The sequence below is a fragment of the Thermobia domestica genome, chromosome 13 (assembly GCF_964235325.1).
Source record: "Thermobia domestica chromosome 13, izTheDome1.hap1.1, whole genome shotgun sequence".
Taxonomy (NCBI): Eukaryota; Metazoa; Arthropoda; class Insecta; order Zygentoma; family Lepismatidae; genus Thermobia; species Thermobia domestica.
Window position 1 is genome coordinate 20,744,406 of NC_137466.1, and position 24,541 is coordinate 20,768,946.

Below are 24,541 nucleotides of genomic sequence, written 5' to 3' on the forward strand. Positions count from 1 at the left end.
GGGAGCAGACAGTCTGTATCATAGGCCTGCGACGGTGTTCTCCATACGTAAACACGACCGGTTGTGGGAAACAAGGTGAAGGTCGATTCATACGACCACATTACGTGTTTCCACTGCTCATGAATCCACGCCTTATGGTCCTTGCATCATTGGATACGCCTCTTCGCATTTACTGCTGTGACCAGAGGTTTGACGATAGCGGCCCTGTCATGAACTTTCATTTTATGAAGTTCCCATCGCACTATTTTCGATAAAACCGAGCTCTGTAGGCCAGAATTGAGTTCAGACGTAATTTTCATTGCAGTGGTCTTCTTTTAGCTGCTACAATCCGTTTTAATGCCCTCCGGTCCCTATGTGACAGGATTGTCTTTCGACCACTGTTGTGCTTTACAGACGTTGTTTGCCCATGAATTGTGCATGCCCTCGTGACATTGAACACAGTGCTTTTCGATACCCCCACAATGTTCGCCACTGTTGCCACTGAAGCTCCAACCACACAAGCACCAACGATCATGCCTCTTTGAAAATCTGTCAGATCGCCCATTTTACCGCACCACGTTCACACCACAACACTCACAGGTGAACTGGTTACTGCTGACGGAATGGGAAGGTCCACATAACATATTGAAAACAAAAAACGATCGGCAACCGCAACACGTGTTGGACAGTGGAGACCCAAACTTACGTTTCCTGAATGAAGTGTTTTAGATTTTTTGTCACCCCCTGTATAAACAAATGGGGTGACATTCAGCATTCCTGTCTATTTTTTTTAATCCTTAGAACCGCTTTCAGGCTGGTACCTAAAAATAAAACTGGACCAGGACTATCATTGCATATTGTTTTCTTTCTTTTTTTTATTCATTTTTAAACAAAGGACACAATAGAAAAAGGATTAGAGATACAAGTGTAACGGAAACTACAACCCACGACAGAAATAACATAATCTTAAGAACAAACAAAACATAACAATCAAGAATCCAGAATTTATCCTACACCTATACTATCCTAGTATCAACGCGTACTGTAATTAGATGGAATAGTGGAAGTAATTTATTTATTTATTTTATTTTATTTATTGAACAAATTCCCAGATACAGCATAACTTTGCCATTTTACACAGGGACATGCTAACAAAAGAAAGAAAAAAACAAGACAACAATAACAACAACATAGAAAAAAAGAGTGTAAAAGTAAAATTATTCCGTCAAAGCTCGTTTAATTGCTCTTTCAAACACTGGGTAGCTCGGAAAAATGTCCACATCAGTTGTTACTTGATTATAACAGTTTGGTATTCTATAAAAAAGAGACCTCTGTATAACAGCCAACCTAGGACGGGCAAGATGGAATAGGTGGGTATTCCGGGTGATGCGGGAAGGGACACGTGAGGATAGTTCCTGAAGTAATATTTCCGATCTTAAGCTTCCATTAACTATTTTATGTAGATATTTCAGGTCAGAGATAATTCTGCGTACTTCAGGAGTCTGAATAATAAGATGTCGCAAGAGCTCCTTCTTAGATAATATTCGAAGTGCAGGAACACGAAAACGGACTATAGCGATGAAGAAATTGAGAACAGAATCAAGTCTGGAGAGATGTGTAGGTGTTGCCATGGCCCATATGGGAGAGCAGTATTCGATCTTGGGCGCTATTAAAGTCTTATAAAAAGTTGCTAATGAAGAAACAGTGCGTAGTTCGGTGAATCGATAAAGAAGTCCCAACATGCGCATTGAATTCTTTAGTATTGAAGAGATGTGATCAGAGAAGGTGAGTTTTGAATCAAAGATGACACCAAGATCGTTATGACTAGCAGATGTGTGATAGGGGAATCGTTGATATGGTATGTGGAGGGAACAGGAGACTTTTTCAAAGTAATAGTAATACTGTCACATTTCTTACTGTTGAGTTTCAAGTACCACATTTCACACCAGCCTGTAAGGTAATTTATGTCTTCCTGTAGAGCAATTGTGTCATGGAGACACGATATTTCTCTGTATAACTTACAATCGTCAGCAAAAAGCAGAAGGCCACTAGGTTGAGCTGATAAGAGCGTGTAGAGATCATCCATATACAGGACAAACAGCAGAGGCCCAAGTACACTCCCCTGTGGCACCCCTGAGATCACGGGTTGGAGGTGAGAAGTCGCCCCTGAAAGAACGACACTCTGTTTACGGTCCTTCAAGTAGCTTGTAATTAGAGAGAGAAATTTGTCATGTACATTAAATCTATCGGAGAGTTTATGAAGAAGATGAATGTGACTGACAGAATCAAAGGCCTTCGAGAGATCAAAGTAGATAACATCTAATTGAGTATTGTTATTCATACATTTGACTGCACAGGAAAGAAGAGTACTTAAGTTTGAGAGACTTGAGCTTCTCGGTAGAAAGCCGTGCTGAGAACTATGGATGTAAGGTGAGGTGAATTTAAGTAGCCTGTCTTTGATTATTTTTTCGCAGATAATTGATATTACAGAAAGAAGAGATATTGGCCTATAGGAAAATACATGATCTTTAAGTCCTGATTTATATATTGGGGTCACGTGAGCTAGTTTCCAACTGGTGGGATAATACCCCTCCTTGAAGCATCTATTGAATAAGATAGATAGAGGAACCGCAATAACTGAAGCAGTTTTGTTGAGAAAGAGAGGACTAATTTTATCAGGTCCAAGTGATCTATGTGGAGATAACGATAGCAAGAGAGCCAGAACTTCGCCCGGGGTGGTAGAGATAATGGATAAGGTGTCCGAACAGATGGGGTGGAGAGGGGGGAGATGTGTTGTAGAGGGAAGGGAAGTAAATATTTTGCAGAAGTAGTTATTGAAGAGGTCTGGTCTTTGATCATCACTCGCTTCAGTATTTTCATCTTGAACTGTTGCCGGTATGCCCGGAGATTTTGTTCTAGATTTAATTACAGACCAAAAGATAAATAACCACAGATTAATTCTCCTAATAATATATTTAGAGACAAATTTACCTACAAAATGTTACAATGAGCTCATATTGCAAAAATTGCAAATAATAATATAACCGATGCGATTTCTAAATGTAAGCTCTATGTTTTCTAGAATTCTTTGTTCGGTTCTCACCTTTGGTGTTTCACCTGTGCAATTTATCATTTAGGTCAGTTTATTCATAGTTTCTCCCTACCTAAATTTGCGCTACATTTGTTTTATTTGATTAGATTTTTCTTCTACAATTAGCCCCATTCACTTTAACATTAGGTTCCTCTCCAGTGATCATACGCAATATTTAAATACTTTTTTTTTGTTTACCGAGCTATCAGTAAATAATGGCTAGAATAGATTTCTCTCCTGCGTGTTTTCTTCATTTATCTTTCACTAGGTTTCTCTCCAGTGCTAATGTACGATCTATTTAGTCCCACTACTTTTGCCGAAGTATCAATGAATAGTTCAGCACTAGAATATTCCTCTCCTGCTTGTCTATTTTACTATTGTTTCCAGACTTCACACTTGTCTTATGATTAGATTATTTTGCATTTAATAATTCAATCATGTTTATATTCTATCACTACCTCTTACTAACACGGTATTACAATATAACAAAAAATCCTGAATGTATTGAATAATTGGGGATATATTATAGATTAAATATGTAAGCACAGAATTCTAGTACGGGTTATACCATCCTACTTTTCATTACCAGATATCACCAGTGTGAACTACCCTGTGGGTGTGTGCTACTTTTTGTAGATAGACCCAGTCAGGGCAGATACAAATTGTGAATAATATATGATTGACTCCTTCTAATGCAAGGTTATTTGTGTAAGCATGGAAGCCTGAGTGAGCACTGACATATCAGTACTGCAAATTGTCGTGATAATGGCCTTCTGATTATCAATCAAAGGATCATTATCTCGTGGGTCCACAAGAGGAAGGTAATTTAATGAGCTAACTTCGGTAGAAACTTTAAAAAAATATAAACTTTGAGACTCTTGAATTTCAATTTCAAATGGTTACATAATAAACCAATTAATTTCCGTATGCAGACATGACTAATAACCAAAATACAACAAACACGCCCGATTTGTAGATCTGCACCGGCCTTCCTTCTTGTATTACCTGCCTTGTGAGAACGCAACAACTTAATCATTAGTCACCATAACGATATCCTGTTCCCTGTAACCATGGAAACGAGTAAGTTAACCAACAGATCACAAAATATTACAGGGACTATACTAATTGCAGGACGCTGCACCGTCGCTGCAAGCCGCCGACCACCTGCAAAGAATTTACATACACAAAAATACATTAGGTATCTTAGTGTACTCACCACCATCCAGTTACAGTATCCTTGAAGTGGGAATTGAACTTGTAGAAAAGTAGCAGCACAAACTTTCCATTGATAAATGATTTTATTTAATAATAACTTTTTCACTGAAGACACACACTACACTAATAGAATGCTGACTACGAGAAAAAAAAATAGAATACAACTCTTGTTAAGTTTTTCTTTCTTTCAAATGTTTATTGCAATATGTTTATTTTACGTTGGCGCGCATTCTCTTCTGGCTGTCTTGAATCTTCCCCACTCTCTTTCTTCATCTAAGAGAGGTCCTGAGTTCGGTATCCTGAGCTCTTCCCTGCTGGTGCTATTCTGTTGTAGTTGGTCTCTACTGACGTGCTGCTGGCAGTTTCATGTCACAGTAGTTGTACTAGTAAACTAGTTTGACCATAGGTAAGAGTTATTACCAAAGAGTTCTTAGGTAGTCTTCTTTCATGTTCATTATATACGTCGGAGTGTCGCTGTTATCACTAACAAGTGAGAACTTGTAATACTTAATGTAAATACCTCAACATTGACTTGTTTGATAAAGGTCAATTACATTCTGACACTGTTTTGATCACTTCACTAACACTGCTCCAACAGAAAAACCGACTGTGGCATGTTTGTAGTTCTAATCACTTGCACATATTCTCACGCACTTTAACTTATAACAATTGATTTCTTGCTAATAGGTAGGGGAGTTTTTTTATATATATATATATATATATATATATATATATATATATATATATATATATATATATATATATATATATATATATATATATATATATATAAGTCAACGAATTACACAGTTCCAGCTCCCGTAGAAAGTAAAATAACTACTAGCACAACTTGTATGCTTTCCTAATGTTATTTTCCTGCCGACAAGAGTTGACGTAGAGAAGACCATCAACCCTCCTTTAACAAGACCCGAAGTGCTCCACGACCTCCCAGCCTTCAGAAATAATACCCCTGTCGATAGGGACTATTTCCTGAAACTCTCTTTCTGGCTGTATGCTTGCTTATGGCCAACCGTCAATGTCGACCCATGCAAATACTGTTTTGATAATTGAGGTCATTTGATTACTGTTTATACAGTTTGGTGTTTCACTTTTTAAATATGATTAGCAGAAAGCTACAAGTTTCTACCATTCGAAGCATATAACACATTCTAAATAAAATAACTTATTAACACATAATATTACCAAAAAAAATGGCATTCTGCTACTTTTGCTGATTTCCCCCCTTTCGTACACAACCCTTGATAGGTGTAGACACCTGTAGGTGAAAGTTTGCAACCCCTCAATTGTGTCAATGCAGACGAAATACACCGTATGTCAGCATTTTATGAAAAGAATTTTATAAACATATTTATCAGATTGTTACATTGTAAATAAATACACAAACCTTTTCTTTACATATATATAAACCTTTGGAGATGTGACATATAGTGTGACAACATACATAATCAGTGTTTGGGGGTTGTTTTAACAATTGTTTTCCCACTGTTTACCAGAGTACCAGACAGTAATGGCTTCTTAGCAGCCGGTTGTAGACTTCCGGCGATGGAGTCTTCCTGCAATTAGTACATGATTGTGGTGCAATGTAGGGATACTTTGACATACGAGAACATGACAACACGATTTACAAATAGTAAAAGTAAGTTTCGTTATGTCCAAGAACCTTTGCAATTTAAATACACTTTAGTTAAACATTTACTCAGCTTACCATTTGAAATTTGTATTCCTCCGCCAAAACGGAAGGGCATCTCCAGTAAGGTCCGTTCTCGTAGGAAGCATTGGAGGCGGGGAGCGGGGAGTTAAGTCTGAGAATCGGTGAACTCTGAAAGTTTTGACATCTCATTGTATCGTAGTTTTCGCACTTGAATGTTAGATGGAATATAACAGAACTCACTGGCGACAGCAGGTCTTCAGTTGCAGTAGGTCTTACTCTGAACTATTGTACTAGGTTGGAGAGTAGTACTATTTAGCCATTGCTTCATAGTTCGTGATGAAACATTTCTGGAGTCAATTTCAAGTTCCAGTTAGCAACATTCCCAAGTTCAAACTCAGATGTCCAAAAATACTGTGCTGCGTCATGTGTGGTCTCAGCCAACACAAAGACGTTCAGTTAAAAAAAAAAAAGTTTGCTGTAGAGACTCCAATATACCTATCATATCAATTGAGATGTATTTCTTTTTAATATTTTGTAAATTATGTAGTTCTGATACGCTGAATTATCATATTCGATGAATATATAAAATGAATTATATAATAATAACACTAATACCTATTAATAAATAATAAAAATTACCATTTTGATAGGCAAATAATTTTATAGGAATAAAATTAAAATTTGCATATAAAAATGTAAATTAATACAGCACTAATAGTATACACCAGTCAATTGACAGATCTTAATGGCTTTTTATTACTCTTTTGGTACTTTTGTATTTTTATTGCCTTTACTTGAAACATGAAACTACTTTCGACAGTAGTTCCACTACCATATTAGCCTGTGTCCCACCAACATTCAGAATGATACCTTCCTTGCTTTGGTAGCAGCGAAAGTCTCAACTATATTATCAAAATCCAAAATGGATGCTAGTTCATTTTCGATAGAAAGAATATCCAGATTCGTGAATCTTTCTTGACTCATTGTGGAACGCAAGTATGATTTTATCAATTTCATTTTGGTGAAAGACCGTTCACATGATGCGACAGATACGTGCAGTGTTATCAAAATCTGAAGAGCGGTTGGCATACTTTAGTAAATTTCAAGCTCCATTCAAGATACATATTTCAGGATGCCTTGTGGGGAAAAGTCAAGCTGTTCTTTAGCTTTCTGAGCACGCCTTAGTGAACGGATTATATCCTTAAAATCCTTAAATAATTCTAAGCCATTCAGGTCATTCGGGTTAGAACAAAGCCAAATCAGAGCAACATGCTTTTAGCCTTTCCTCGCTCTCATCATCTAGCTGCTGCATAAAGTTGGCCATAGAACACAGGAATCCAAATTTGTCGTTCAGGTCATGCATGTGAGTAAAATGATCATACATTTGTTGTCTCATCTCATCTGGAATTTCATTGATAGAGCGCTTCACTTTGGCCTGTGCACTCAGGGGTTCATTCTGTGCTTCTCCAGGCATGCATTTCTTTCTCCTGTGTGTATCCACAGTTATGTCCCATGTCCTGCAACTTCCTTCAGCTGCAGATATGATTTCCTTGCCCAGCTCAAGTCTCCAGGTATCATGGTGACAGTCAGGGTCTGTAACTGAATAAGAGTTTGATTGAAACTCATATCCTGAGACTGAAGGAATTTTTGGATCCGATCAATATATGAGAGATTTGCAGATCAGAAATATAGTAAAGCGATGAAGTTAAATGACTGGATGCTTGCAAGAAGAAGATCAGCATCTCCTCTAGTATCAAGTGTTTCAGTCGAAGTGTCACGCAGATCTTCCAACAGATCAATTACTTCATCCAATTGATTAGAAAGTGCCTTCAAAGCTTCTGGTTTTGAACTCCATATATTGTCAGTTTTACGTTTCAGACCAATCTTTACGTGATTTTGCAGCACATTCCATCGGTGAGTAGAACTAGAGAAGAATACCAAAACATTGCTCCAAACAAAGTGTTCGCCAGAACGTTAACGTGCGCAGCATATAAGCCACAAGGTTCAACGAATTATTGTTACAAGGAATGAAAATGGCCAAAGGACTTATATTCCATATCAAAGTTTGAACTCCAGAATATAGCCTGGTCATTGTAGGCTGATTTTATCACAAGATTGGCCTCTGCAGTCTTAATATCAAGCCTATCACGTTTTAGTTACTTCAGTATTTTAGCAGAAATACTTTCAGCAGTCTTTCCTTTGCCACAGATAAAATCAATAAATGCTTCCCGAACTTGAACAGGAACACGTTGTATGTCAACAAGTCGAATGGTTTGTGACAACTGTTCCACATGAGAACAATCAGGAATTGAATCAAATATAATGCTGAAGTATTTTGAAAATTTGAACACTTGCTTCACTCTAAATTTGTGGGCTGAAATGTAAATTCATACGAAAAAAAAAAGAGTAGAAATGGAGAAACCATCTAAGCAAAAGTGTTTCGCTAGCTGAAAATTCGACTTGTAAAGGACAAAATAAAAAGAGAAGAAAAACAAGTGAATCTGCCACTATAGCGTCTGCGCCAAAGAGCTTTCAGTTAGCAACAGAATGCTAGTATTCTAATAAAGCATTACGTTCATCCCTTCTTTCTACCCTTCTCTTGAACTGATATGTGAATAAATAAATAAACAGTTATGTTTTAGGAAGCAAGGTAGTAGATGGGGCCTCATTACTTGCATCATAAGACCTTAGTATGTAAACAACACAATATACTTTGACTTTCTTTTATTATATTTTAATCTACACAGCTATTTCCTTTAAATTTCTCTGAGGTTATTGAAAAAAGTGAAACTTTTATTTTACCACTTTCTTTAATCCACCACACCACACCAACTTTAATCCACCTAATTTTTTCCTTTAAATTTCTTTGGCGCCCTAAGGGAGTAAAACTTTTACTTTACTTATTTTTCACCTATATTCAACTTTTTTCTTTGATTTTCGTAGGGGGTCACAAGAAAGGAAACATTTACTTTATTGTTCATCTATATTTAGAGCTTTTTCCTTTGAATTTCTTTGGGAGCCTCCAAGACAATGAAACTTTTATTTATTTATTTTTAATCCACATTCAGTTTTTTTTCTTTAAATTTCTTTCGGGTCTCCAAGAGAGTGAGGCCCGAAGCTTATAGCTTGTATAGCTTGTACGGAAATCCGGCGCTGATTATCTTTATTAGATAGATATTTCTGTTGTTTCATCCGTCATTTGGTGTAATATTGATTAACAACTAATTGTGTTTCCTTTTAGCGAAGGTGTGGATTATAAACATTGACATCCCTTGTACGGCTCATGCTAACAAAGTTCCTTAGTAATTATTTTTTACCTAACGCCGGGGGCCCCCAGAAAGCGGGGCCCGGGGCGAAGGGCACCGCTCGCCCCGCCCTTACGCCGCCATTGGCCCATCACCCTCGTGCTGGAAACTTGTCCTCACCCTCGCGAAGGGAGTTGTTCATCACCCTCTCGCACCCTCGCCCTCGCAGTAAAAGTTGGCTCTCACCCTCGTTCACCTCGTTTTTGCGAGGATGGTTGACCATCGCTCTCGCTCGACTGGAAACTTCTCGTAGTCCTCGTGTACCCTCGCCCTGGCAGTGGCAGATGGCCCTCGTTTACCCTCGCCCTCGCGAAGGGAGTTGTCCATCGCACTCGCGCGCCCTCATATCATTGAGAGCGAAGTTATTTGAGGGTGTAAAAGCCCTCGCGAGGATCACATCCTATATTTTCCAGTCTATTTGGAAAATTAACTTACTCCGGATCACTTAAAATGGAACAAATCATTGAATACTCCAAACTTAATATCGCCATGAATATGTTCAGATAAAATTTGAAAAAGTTTCATATACACCTTTCGGTGCCAACTAGTGTTGCCCATGAGACGAGACGAGAAATAAGGTTTATAATCTCGTCTCGTAAATTTTATAGTCTCGTCTTGTTTCAATTCCCGAAAACTTCTTTACTGTCTCGGTTCTCGACGACTCACTTCTCGTCTCGTTCTGTAAATTTACGTACAAAATGTATTCCCTTATCTAGTTCGCAGAATCCTTCTGCGTCACAAGATGAGTAAGAATGGTGTATATAAATAACATTTAAACCATATTTATTATTGGAATATATTGTGTATGATTTGAGTATCTTTAAACGGTCATAAATGCTCTTCATTGTGAACGTACAATCACTTTTATCAATTTATACGTATTACGTACGGATCATTTAGCACTAAAATAGTGTTTGAGATCTAAGACTTGGGTGAACTAGTGTTGCTCACGAGACTCGAAAAACTTCTCGTCTTGACTCGTAGTGAAAATTATAAGAGTGATAAAGGTGACGAAGTTTAACGTATAAAAGATTTACGTAAAAGACTGAGTTATTTATTTGCACCAAATTAGTTTGGTGAATTTTGTTTACAATTCCAGCAATAATACCCTTTGGAATATGTGGTATATATTTCTTATTTGCAAAAGTCATTGCTCATTTTTAATGTTACTTTTGTATGTAGAAGTTAGTTTTAATTTTTACTAAGGTGATGAAGAAGTACCTAAATTCAAATTCAAAGAAATCTCTGCGTCAGCACAGGGCGAGTGTCGTTTGCCACTCCCCCTAGCGGCACCACATTACGGCAGCTTCAGATCATCGGAGAAACCTTTCACTGCCTCCTCCCCCCCAGGAGCCCGTCGTGAATCCAGCCCTAGATTCCAGTCCTAGATTACCTGTAGGCATTATAGCTGCAGATAAAAACTTTTCTTCGGGTACCTTAAATTGAAGGTTCGGTCTGACAACTTTTCCAAGAAATGCGTATTGGTTGGTGAGTAGGTAATATTGTCTATTGTCTAATAATAATAATAAAAAAGATAAGAATATGTGTCCGACCGAACTTCATTACTACTGCATAAGAACTAATTAAGAAATTATCATATTTAATGTATTTTAACAGGACAATATGTCTTCAAACATAATTAAAAGTAGACGCTGTTTCTGAGGAAAGTCATATAGTTAAAACTTTAAAGCATTCTTGCTGCAAAGTGAGGGGAAAAGGGTAATCTAATGGACTTAGAAAGTGCAGGGCTCTATTGGGAACACTATTGCAGAACCCCAGGTTCCCAACTAACTTGCATATATATTGCATATATTATATTGCCCCAACACACACACACGCATATTTTATATATATATATATATATATATATATATATATATATATATATATATATATATATATATATATATATATATATATGTTTGTGTGTATGTGTCTTTGAGCATATTAAACATGGTTTTGGGTGGGAGAGAAAAAACATACAAAGAAATCGCACTGAAGCTATACTATCCGGGTGTTCATTGACGTATCATATCACTTAATATCTATTTTTACAACAGAAGTTGGAAACGTAAAGAAATAAATTACTGCTCAATCAAACTTCAGAACATATTGCTTGTTTCCATAAACTTAATACAAACTATTCATTTAATAATTAAGCGCGAATCCGAGCGCGAGCCTCAATGAGATAAATGAGCGCGAGCCGAACTGAGGGAACTGAGCCCGAGAGCGAGCCCAGTTGAAAGAAATGAGCCCGAGCCCAGTGCAAAAGGGCCATCTATGAACAAAAATCATTCCATCAAGTCTTTTTCCATCTGATCTACTGCATTCTGTTGGTTCTCCCACTGATTGTGTTTGTTCAGTTATCACCGCTCATAAGATTATGTCATTTACTCCTCAATGACGTGAGTGACTGTTTGTCTACCAGTACTCTTTAAACATGACAGTGTATACACTTTTTATCTAAAAAAAAAAGTCTCTAGCACAGGCACGGCAAAAATGAGGCATACTCGCTTTTAAACGTAGCGCTATTTCTATCCGGAAACTTTCATGAGAAACACAAATGTTATATTCATTATCATTATTATTTTTAATAATTATGTAGAAATACACAAGAGAAATTGTCTACTGCAATTAAATGAAAGGAAGAATATGACCAATCTATAATCTTGCTTTGACATCAGCTTTTCATTTAGGGGCATGACAGTTATTTTAAATATTATACTCCTCCAAAAATGGTCAAACAGCAAATCCAAAATAGTCGTTGTTAAGGAAGCTTGTCCTTCTCCCTCACGTGCCCTCGTTCTCGCGAAGGAAATTGTTCTTCCTCCTCGTGCACCATCGCCATCGCAATGGAAGTTGACCCTCGCTCTCGCGCACCTCCGCCCTCGCAGTGACAGTTGGCCTCACACCCTCGCTGTCAAAGCTTGTCCTCACCCTCGCGCACCCTCGCCCTCATGTCATTGTGGGCGAGGGAAATTGAGGGTGAGGTTGCCCTCGAGAGGGATCACCCTCGCGAGGGTGAACATCTCTGCATTCATGAGCCCTATTTGTTGCAACAGGAATGCTTCATTGTGGTAAATGTGTATGCAACTGTAAAAGTTCTGTAATTAATGCACAACCACGAAAAAACGACTAAAAAACACATAAAGGAAATTAATGCAGACTATTAATTTTCAAGAATAATTACAACAGTTTTATTTTCGAATGCTTCTTTTTTAAATATTCGCAATATTGGAATTTCTCAACTTATATTTTTCACGCGTTCGAAAAAATACGGTTCAAGTGCTAGTAAAATTAACCTAATACAAAGATTTTTGTTATTTTCCCAATTTTTCCGCAATGAAACTGAAAAAAAAAACGGCCTTTTCGCAACAGGTTCAAAATTTCCGGAAATTTTATAACACTGGCCATAGGTGCAGAAAGAGTTATTCTGATATAAATAAGATCCAGAAAATGAGGACAAGTTTGACTTAAATCTATATACTTTGATTCACATAATAGAATTTTTGTTCTGATTTGGTGTTAGAAATGAGACTTAAAACACAGTTTCTAAGAGAAGAGACCTGAAGTGAACGATATAGTGTTTCTGTTGTCTATTGTAATTAGAAATCGAATCCATTCCCCCACGTATGTATTTTCTGAGCTAAAATTTGTTTCGTTTGTAACATGACTGGAAGCAATGACGGCTTTTAAAACTTTTAACGCTAGAAGCCAATGGAAGATAACTTACCTAATGTCCTAATTGCTATATTTAAGAATTAGGACATTAAATAAGATTTGTTTCCTCAGTTTGTAGCGATAGAAGTATATTTTCTTTTATCGATGTGACCTCTTTGAACACCAGCTACTGATTGGAAGTTAGATACCAGCATTATTATGACCATTTTTGACACTATATTAAGTTCATTACGTCTGACTATAATAAGATACAAAAGCTTTCTATTTTATACCCAAACATGGAAACAGGAAGAAAGAGATGAATATCAGGAATTGCAGTAAAAAAATATATTTCTATAAAGAATAAACAACAACAACATGCATATTTAGAAATATGTGTGCCTATATATTTTACAAATTGGAAATGTAATGAAAGATACTCTATTTGTATTTTAATCAGTAGTACAATAAATTAGAAGTGCATATTGAAATAAATAAGCAGCACTAACACTCAATAGAAGCATACCCTAGTTAATAAGACATAAATGACACTTCATGAAAATCTTTGAGAAAATAAACATTTTCATTTTGTAAACGTTTTTGTTTAATTACATTGCTTTATTACAGTTTCCCCTGAAAACTCGAGAGTTTCTTTCGAGTTTGTAATATTTTACAAAGATGTTAACAATAAAATTTGTGAAACCTGAGGTTTAGAAGCAGTTAGAAAACAAGTCTACGGAAACAATTTTTAAAACTAAGTTCAGTTTTTTATATTTGTATATCCAGATATAATTTTATACCTAAACTTCTGTGATCAAGTTTGAAGTTAATGTAAAAAACGAGAGCTATGATTCAACTATAGATTATGTCAATATCTTTCCTCGTGCTTCCAACCAAAGCATTTCCAATCTTTAGATACTTATTTTGCCAGACTGAAAAATAAAAATCATGCTTTTATATATCTAGCAATGTGTTTTTCATATCGATACACAGTTATTACAGTAAATAATTCATGAACTATTCTTTTTAAGACGTTATTTTATACTCATTATGCATTTACTTGTAAGCACAGTGTTCATTAAAATCAAGACTTCATATATGATTCTACAATTTGATTCACTTTGTGAAAGTAAAACTATAAAGAATCATTCACTATATGTGTTAAAGTTTTAATATTGATCACAGATCATACGGAAAATATTTTGCAAAGAAAAGCTCCTCTCATCAATTCTTTTAAATTACGAGTATAACTTTGCAAAACAACATATATTTTGAACACATATCTTAGTTTCGAACACACTTATCTTACTTTATTGAATTTAATGCTTAGCTGATAAAAGCATTTACCATAGATACAAGGATTTTAATCAATGAAATTATTTCCTTGTTACATAACAATCTTTAACATATACTAAGGAACAATATCTTGCTCTTTTACTACTAGCTATTATTTAAAGTACTTAGCTTCATTTCTCGACTTTTACTTAATTTTAAAGAAGCTTTGTATATAAATAAGTTAAAATAATTTATGTGGCACGATGTCAATCGTATGATTACAATTAATCAATAAATAACTTTCGTTATGTCATGTAATTTGAGTAACAAATTAAATAAATACCATCATACTGCTTCTATTGGTATCATTGACAATAGAGCATTACAGAACCACGTATCATATATACAATTTAGCTTAAAGAAATATTTGTTATTCCATATTTAAATTCTTACTTTACACTTTGTATGTTTCGTTCTCGGAAGATAAATAATCTTAGTTTGGACACGCGTGTTATGTACTCTTCACATCTTTGACGATTCTTATGAACGATGACACTGAAGAAAGATAACTTACTATTCTCTTTCTCTTGTGACCCTCACTGTTTATCTGCAACTGCATTGCTAATAATATATTTCTGACCCTGGATCTTTTTTATTATTTTTTTTATGGTTTTATAGCTAAAAATTTCTAAAACTTGGTTTCAGTCTTTTACACCAGTGATACTCTTTAGCCAAGGCTTGTAATATGTTGTTCTCATATAGACACCTGGTAAGTACGGTGCTGCACATTTGATACCATGTGAAACTGTTCCAGCAAGAACCCATCTACCATCTCGTTCTATCATTAGAGGTCCTCCACTATCTCCCTGTAAATATAGATTTTCTTGTTAATGTTATTGCAGGGAAAGAAAGTAGTAGAAGTTGCACTTGATACCAAAGTCAATATTGACACTGGCACTTTCTCTTTACGCTTAGTTATACAAGAGAAATTCAACATCAAAACACATATTAAGAATAGCACATTTTTACTTCATAAGAAAAAGAAAACGATAGAGTAATAATTGGAATGTACCAAGAAACCTCATGCATACGTAAGTCTCTCATTTAACATACAAAAAGTACTTATAAATTATTATGTTTTATATTGTAATTATGAATGTTGGCATTAAAACGTGAAAACTTATACACTATTCTCCTCCATTGAATAATTAACTCGAGAGATAAAGCATCTTCTTTTACACGTGATTTACCATGATGGCTCAGGCTCATTAATTATATTAATATTAAAAAGTGAAATTAGCCATTCATTAAGATAACCGTTCAGAAGGTATGAATTTGAAGATTAATAATACGGCTACCATCGCTTATTACTAACTTCAAGCCGGTCTGCTCTGTAACGGCGCACGGAGCTCATTGGTTCTTTGTTCAATCGAATTGTAATAAAATATTTCGTTTTATTATATTATTTAGCTCCAATGTTGCAGTTTACTTTTTTTTTTTTTTATCTAGCACAGGATAAAGTTTATTTTTGCTTTTTTCTTTCCATTTTTCCAATTGCCCATATAATGTAGTTAATACTTAAATTGACATAAGGATTAAACTATTAAGTTACGTAGAAGTGTGACGAAACAAATAATTTTTATCGCTGTTTTAATGTTTGAATTTGGAAACAATAGTGTAGAATACATTGTTTTGACTAAATTTGTTGACATTATCAAGGGTTTTCCTGTTACAGACTACTAGCATTAGAATATAATTATGTCTGTCCACAGGAGAAGAAAGAAGAGAAAACAGTCTTAAAGTAAAGTGGACCCCCTGTTTTTCTCCGGAATAAATCAGGACAGCGAATTGGTAATACTGTCAAAAGGTGTCATTCTCGTCCCCAGTCATCTACGTAAATTTTCAGTGAGGAGGCCATTGAAGTTGAGTCGGGAGATATTATTATATGTGTGAAGAAGATTCTAACATTTTTCAAAGGTATGTTTGTTTACAGTTTTCTTCTTATAATCTGTACATGCAGAATTACATAAACAATGTTGAACACGAATGAAATATCGCTGTATGTTACATTAGCTTGGTGTGACCTTAAAATGAATACCATGTAATTTATTCAAGAAACATATAACATTCCTGTTGGTGGGGCCGCGGTGGCTCAGTGGTAGAGCGTTCACCTCTGGTGCTTGGGGTCTCGGGTTCAAACCCTGCTCCCGCCAAGTGAACTTTGTGGTGGACAAACACCGTGTGCGTGGGTTTTCTCGGGGTTCTCCCGTTTCCTCCCACTTTCTTCATTCCACCATTTCATTCATTCTCATAATCACCGTCTCCTTTAGCCTAACTGGCATAACCGTGGGACGTAAAACTCAAAGATTTCATTTCATTCCTGTTGGCGGCTAAAGTGGACCCCAATATGGCAGCTAAACTGGAGTAGAATCCACTTTGCTCGATCTTTTCAGTAGAATGTTTTATTGTTTGTGTTCCTATTTATTACACGAATAATGTAAAATTAATGAAGTTATTATCCGTGATGCCTATGGATTCTGATGCCCTATGTCAACCTTCCACGTCATCAAACTCCGGATTTCGAGATCCTCCTTTCCAAGTCTTGCTACCACCACCACCATGTCTTCCATCTGCAGCACGTGGTGGGCGTGTCGGAGCTACGGGGTCTGCATGTGTTGTTACGTCCAGCCATTTCAGACTACAAGTTTTAGCAGCATCAACTAAACGTTCAAAATAATACTTGGAGAGAACATTAGTGTGTTTTAATTACAACATATCGCAAAAATAGTGTTTTTAAAGACATTTTTAGATTGAAACATTGTGATTATAAATAATTACCTCACATGAGTCCTTCTGTCCGTTAGCATATCCTGCACATAAGAAGCTACTAAGAATTCTCTTTTGATGACCAGCAGTATAGAACATCTCTTGGCACACGTTGTTCTCGATTACAGGTACTTGCACTTCTTGAAGGACGCTTGGTACTCCTCCTCCTATTAAATTAAACCACCAGTTATTTGATTTGAATCGCATAAGGTTAATATTATTTGATATTTCATAACAATGAGAAAAACACACTTATATATACGAGAAGGATTTAAAGGAAGTTATACACCTCCTGAACAGGAATTAATCGGACAACACGAATGGCGCACGTTCAGGGTCACCATTATCTACTGCGGTACTTGTCACAAATGCATTGTAGCGCGAGACTGTAATTACGAGGCAAATGGAAACATACTCGAAATTGGAAGTGTGCGGAGCGGTACGGTTTTTGAGGTCAAAATGGCTAAGTTGGACAGAGATTCCCCGTGAACCAACACTGGGGTATGAACTACATGCAGCGTTGAATCCATTGAAATGGTGTGAACAATTTGAACAAGGCCTCAGAGATCTCGAACATGCTGATCAGGAGGAAGACTGTCCTCGTCAAACACAAACGAAAAATATGAAAAAAGTTGTGGAGGAAGTTATTAGCGCCAAGCGCAGAGCGACAATTGCAGAAATTGCGAAAAACGTATGTATCTCAGCAGGCACTGCTCATTCAATTGTCCCAGAAGCAATATCGAAAATTGTGTACACGTTAGGTTCCCCGATGTGTTGATACCCGAACCAGAAATGCAACTTTTATGGCTTCTGTGGGCTTCTTAGAGCGTTACTCTGTAGAAGACCATAAATTACGTGCCCCTTAGTTATGGAAAAATTAGACGTAGTTGGATGATTGTCAACAGAAACGAACAGAACCTCTATGGAAATGGAAACACATCATCGTCTTTGCAAAAGAAATTCAAAATTGTGTGATCAGCAGAAAAGATCATGAGTACTTTTCTCTTCTACTATGCAAAGGTGGTATACATAGAATTTACGTAAAACAAGAATGCTAAATGGTGTTGGGAAACATTGTGCACTGCAGTCAAGAACAAGAAGTTTGGCAAATTAAGCAAAGGCATTGTTCTCCTTTACAATAATGCAACCCCACTCACTGCACGTACAACAAAGAAGTTATTTCAGCAGTTCCGGAAGATATGACAGCATCCACTTTATAGCTCATATCTGACAGCTTAACAGCATGCAATTTCCATGTTTTATTCAAGCTTAAATAACATGCAGGTGGACAACAATTTGCCAACGATCATCAACAAGTTCAACCAGCGGTCCGCTAGTGGCCAGACCGGATTGCTATTGACAGAAGACCATTGTCTACAGAGACTTGGTGGCTATGTTGAAAAACAGCGAGTGGTAACTGTGTCATTTTGCATTGTAGTGGTTTACTCAGCACAGTTGCATTGACTATATATAATCGTGTGTAACTTCCTTTTTGAATGCGGCAATTGTATTATATACAATATTTTAAATTACTTTAATAAAGATCTCCCAGAACACACTTGCTCTTGAGAGTTGTAAAATATGGCTCCTAACACATCCTATAAATACGAAATACAATACGTTGTAAGTAGCTTTACAGCAGTAAGAGTGTAAGTTAAACAGAAAATTTTGAATATCACAGTAATAACGAATTACGGATAAATTATATTCAAACTTAGAAAACCATTAAATATTTAAATATTGTAAGAAGTAAAGTATATCTGAAAAGTATATGTAAAGAATCATATTTTATTATTTACGAAATTTATCGTAGACTTACAAATCATGACATCCTTTATACGAATTTCATTCTGAAGGTTTCTTATTCTAAAATACAAATGCTGAGCAAAGCAACGTTTTATTATTTTCGATAGTGTCTGAAGAAGGATGTTAGATATTCGAAACTGTCACAATTATTATTTTATTATTTTATAATAAAACGTTGCTTTGCTCAGCATTTGTATTTTAGAGTAAGTTATTGAATATAGCAAAGATAGTATGAATCAGTTAGCGAAGGTTTCTGGAGATATGAAAAATTGAAAGGTAACTCAGATTAAATCGTCTCTGCGTAAAGCATTCAAACTGATGTTCTTTCTGTTTAATGTTACATGTAGAATATTACAACAGGAAATTTCCAATACATATACAAACACCTTTGCTTCTTTAAAATAAAATCTCTGCTGCTAAGCGCTTCTCAAATAACGAAATGTTTTAGCCAAACATCAGGAGCTAAAGTAGTAGAACTGTTCCAGTGTCAACATCATAAAAGAAAATAAAAGTTGGATACAGAAGCTGTATTAATGGTAAATGCAATAGTTTACTAGTTAAAACTTTCTAGATAAATGGCATTACATCCTATATATGTCATTGTAATATTCCGTCAACCTTAAGAAAGTAACAGAAACAAGTGTACAAGATTAATTGCCGAAAAAAAATCTTTTCATTAAAATACACGGATCAAGAATCTCTTTCATGTTACTGCATGTTTGATAACACACAGTTTATATAAAGCCGAACATATCTTAAGAAATATTTGTTTGATTAATATTATTATATTATTTATTTTATTATTTCATGAAGTTTCATAAAGCACAAGGCCATTTGGCTGAAACTAAACAACATAAGAGAAAAGATAACAAAGAAAAGCAGAAAAGAAAGAAACAAATAAAAAAGATAAAACAATTATATTAAACAATCACGATCACAAATATTCCCTCATAATTTACAGATCACTTGCTACAACTCAAAAATATCTATGCAATATGATTCCTTGATATGCTCTAGATCTTAATAATATTATAGAAGAATTGAATGTGCACTAACTCCCAATTAGCGTCTACATTATTCTAAACCCTGCAATTTCTGGGGAGAAAAAAGTCCCATCGCTCCCTTACTGCGTTCAAGCTTTATATCGTGAGTTATGAAAAGGTGCAAAACCGTTCAACATTCAATTATTGTCGGTAGTGCAAAGAATATTTTGTTCCGAATGAACCCGAGAAGTCACGAATATAACGAGGAACGGAGGAAGCTAGAGGAAGCTGTGCGCTTGACATGTTCCATTCACTCTATTGGGCATATCATACAGTTCATACAGTCGTTTATGTATTTTTAATTTGCTACGTAATAATGCAATTTGTTCATCCTTTTTATAATATTGTATGTGATATGTTGTCACTTCATTCATAAAAACATGGAAAGCTTAGTTTCTATACTGCTAGTCAAATTGTAAAGATATCACGGCAACAGAACAGGTGAGTAGTAGCTATTCTAAATTTATAAAATTTGAAAATTTCGTCTTGCACAGAAATGAACCAGTCAATGTATGATACATCAAGTAAAATTGTGTCCTTCTGTTCACTGATCTTTATTTTAAATGGTAGACAGTTATTTTAAACGGCAGACCTACTCCTCACCATACTGAATTTAAAACAAAAATAAAACCTTACACTAGACATTTTCTAAGTAGTCATCATAATTCTACGAAACAGTTAACTCAGTATTCATTAGGTGAGAAATTGTCATATTAGTCATGCATATTTTGTCATTGAAAAGGCGTTTGGAATGTTTCAACATTCAGTGATCACTTTTAAAGGTAAATAGTGGGTGTCATGAATAGTCTCAAAACCATTTCCATCCAAGTACTGCGTGAAGATATTCGATTAAACAAGGATTGATGCTCAAATAGATTATTAACATCTCTATGAGAAATTTAGAAATAAATAAAAACGTAAGAGCAAATAGAAAATGTCTGATTCTTCTGATTGTGCCAAAGATTTTTCTTAGCAAAAGCAGGAATTGAATTATAGAATATGTACAGAGGGCAGTAAGTCAATGTACAAGAGCAACTACATTGAACTGCTGAATTTGGTTGTAAGATAGGATTAGAAAGTGCAAACCATTTGCTGAACGCAAATATGTGTGCTAGAACTTCCAATAGAATTCAAAATGACCTAAGTAACTATGTAGTAGATGAAATGTTAACATTAAGGTATGACATTTTCAGTTCTCCCTTTGTCGCAGTATTACTTTAAAAAATAACATGCGTAGAAACTTTGAACACTATCGTAGTTGGGAAGATGATTTGCATGATTCTTACAAATCGATCAACTTCAGTATTGACCGAACATATGTAAAAATAAAATGAAGTCTAATGAAGTTCATTCTCGAGAGTGTTTTTCTTCAGTAGATTCTCAAAAATAGCTCACGCGATTTTCAGAAAATTCATGTTGTGCAAAGGTTTATTATTATAAATTTTTACAGAAATTAATTAACTGTTTAGCCATAATTATTAAAAATCTTACGAAAACCGATTACTATAATGACATTGGTTTACAATTAGATACAAAAATGAAATGCAATCTTTGAGTTTCACGTCCCACGATTATGCCTGTTAGGCTAAAGGAGACGGTGATTATGAGAAATGAGTGAAATGATGGGATGAAGAAAGTGGGAGGAAACGGAAAAAACCCGAGAAAATCCACGAGCACGATGTTTGTCAATCACAAAGTCCACACGGCGCGAGCTGGAATCGAACCAGGGACCCCAAGCACCGGAGGTGAACGCTGTACCACTGAGCCACCGCGTCCCCTAGAATTAGATGCAGAATTTTCCTCGTTTGTTTATTTTTGAGGGATAGTTCATCGGCACAATTTTTCATTATGTAATTTGGCATTTCATCTGATCCACAAGACTTTTAATTATTAAACTTTAAATGAAAAATTTGATCTCTTTTATGTTAACGGGTGGCATTTTCGCGGATCCCTAGAGCTTCAGATATCTTCTGATCTGATTGGCTGATACAGATACAACACGAGTCATGACATACATATAGCACAAAGTAAACGCCAGTTGCTATCGGCCTTGGTGGCCGAGTGGAGAGTTGGCTGCTGGGATTTGTCGTATACAGACGCATAGTACATAGTGCTGTTCTCAGAGTTAATATATTCATAACTAGGGTTAGGCCTAAATAATAGGCTTATAAACAAGTTGATATAAATTGAAAATTGTTACAGGTAATTGTTATTTAAGGTTTACTTATACCTTGTTGCATAAATATGTCAGTCAAGCGTGTAAATACACTGAAATTTGATTTTGGAAAAGTTGATCAAAGGCCAAGTTCAATTAGTATACATGATTGGTTATATAGTAAATTTCATTTTCCTGTAGATGAGGTTTTGAGTCTTGAGGTTGATGTATATAGAAAATGCATATATGTTAAGCTAAAATCGTCTTCTTTATTTGAAAGAGTGATAAATGAATCAAACGGAATATGTACCTTTGCTGATGATTAAGGTGAACATGAAATAAAGGTTACATGGGCAGATTCTCAGATTGTGACAGTGAGATTACATGTAGTACCAATGGAACTATCACATGATGCAATTCAAAATGTTATGAGTAGCTATGGAAAAGTGTACAGTATTAAAGATGAATTGTTTTCTCCCGAGCATGTTTATCCAATCCGGACAGGGACAAAATTAATAAGAGTAGAATTGAAGAAAGATATCCCATCACTTGTTTACATTAACCAACAAAAGTACTGGGTAACATACCCAGGACAACAAAAAACTTGCATTAGGTGCAACTCAACCTTGCACTTAAATTCTGAATGTCCTCAGAGGATTAGCCCAAAAAATGTAGTAGAAAAATTGAGTTATTCTGAGAAACTGAGTACCGGTAATTTTTTGTCAGTACAAAGGATTCAACCTAATAATACCGTACCACAATTTTCAAGTTTTAGTATTCCCACAGCTTCGAATGGTAGTGGCCAGGAATCAGTGGATTGTGACATGAACGTTGATATTACTTGAGAAATAACAAAAAGTGATAATAGAGAACAACTTAAGATAATAGTTGAAGAGGATTTCCCTCCTCTCCCTTCAAAAGCAAGCAATGAAAATGAAAATGAACCAGAATATAGTCAAATTAATTCTGTGGGAAGCAATGCTAATAATCAGTCTTCATGTAGTGAAAATAATGTATCTCTCAGCGATTCAGGAAATGTTGAATTAGAATCTGCTTCCACTGGACAAGGAAACAATTTCCCAGGAATAACAGTAGATATTCTTACACATAGTACTTCTCCTGTATCTAGTAATGTAGAAAATCCAAAATGTAAAAGTGAAGAAGTTAAAGTACAAGGGGAAAAAGATCAGGAAGTTCAGGGACAAAATGATCAACAAGTGCAAGGACAAATATGTCGTGCTGGTACGGTGATTACCCAAGATGAAGATCTTAAAAGTCAGTCCAAGTTACAGGAACGAAGAGGAAGGAAACGTTTAAAAAGAAATGAATTAGCTCAGAAACTAATTAAAACAACGGTAAGTCGTGAGATAGAAGTAACAAGTATAAGCGAAAATGATCCATCTAACCTGTCATCGGAAGAAACATGAGTAAATTTAAAAAGTGATAACTGTATAGATTTAATACAATATTACGTGATGAATATGTAATGTATATGTTTTCTTGCTTAAAATCATCATAATTACACTTCATATTCCAAATTGAAGACGGAAATTTTAAAAAAGTGAATTACGTGTCTTGAAACTATGGAATGTTGTTATTATAATTTATAATTTACTTAATTAGGTTGATTTTACACATAGTAAATTACCGATAATGAATTATTGCAATGAAAATGTGTAATCAACAGGACAATTTGATGAAATTTCAGGAAGGGATTTCTTTGGCTATCTTATGATAAACGAGTTCTGTAATAGTAAAGTAATATTGTTCAGCGCTTCACAAATACCTGATTTTAAAGATTGATTTTTTATTTAATCATTGACCACATCTTATTAACAGAATTGACAATTTGTATACCTTTAATAGCATTACTGGTTATGAATGGAGATTTTAAGCTATGTGCATATACGTAATTTTCTCTTCATCGTTGGCATGTCTTTAACAATCGCTACAATCAATATAAATAATTTGCAATCAAATGTCAAGTTATTCTCATTACGTGATTTTTTGTTAAAAGAAGAGGTAGACTTAGCCTTATTACAAGAAGTCGGCTTACAATATTTGGATTTTGGGAAATAATATACTGTTTATAATAATTTCAATTTTAATGGTACTGGTACGGCAGTAGCTGTGAAAAATAATGTAAATTTCTCACTTACTCTATTCCACTCTACAGGAAGGATAATCAATGGAAGCATTGGTAACATACAAATTACAAATTTGTACTCACCGTCTGGTTCTCAAGCTAGGAATACACGTAACATGTTTTTTGCTATTGATGTAGCTGAGAGCTTAGCTCCAAATCATGAATATTTTTTCATAGCTGGGGACTTTAATTGTGTCTTGAGGGCTAAAGATCAAATTCCAGGATTTAATTATAATCCTACTTTGAATGAATTGGTACAGGGCTTACACCTTCAAGACAGTTGGATATATAAAAATCCTAATATACGTGGTTTTACATATATCCGTAACAATTGTGCATCAAGAATAGATCGCATATATTTGTCGCAA

General features: G+C 35.4%; 1 protein-coding gene and 1 long non-coding RNA gene across 5 annotated transcripts in view; one reads left to right on the forward strand and one right to left on the reverse strand.

Moving 5' to 3' along the window:
* LOC145668046 (uncharacterized) overlaps positions 1–24,541 on the forward strand; it is a 105,486-nt gene that overhangs the window by 77,518 nt on the left and 3,427 nt on the right. Inside the window, exon 2 of the long non-coding RNA XR_014127962.1 lies at positions 15,970–16,174. This is a non-coding gene — a long non-coding RNA (uncharacterized LOC145668046). The remainder of the gene's footprint in view (positions 1–15,969; positions 16,175–24,541) is intronic.
* Positions 13,255–24,541, reverse strand: part of flz (transmembrane serine protease filzig) — a 424,928-nt gene continuing 413,641 nt past the window's right edge. For all 4 annotated transcript variants that reach the window (XM_081735523.1, XM_081735520.1, XM_081735521.1 and 1 more), the window contains 2 exons: positions 17,036–17,190; positions 13,255–15,063 (listed from right to left, as the gene is read on the reverse strand). In XM_081735523.1, coding sequence (XP_081591649.1) covers positions 14,899–15,063; positions 17,036–17,190 — 320 coding nt within the window. In that variant the 3' untranslated portion in view covers positions 13,255–14,898. The remainder of the gene's footprint in view (positions 15,064–17,035; positions 17,191–24,541) is intronic.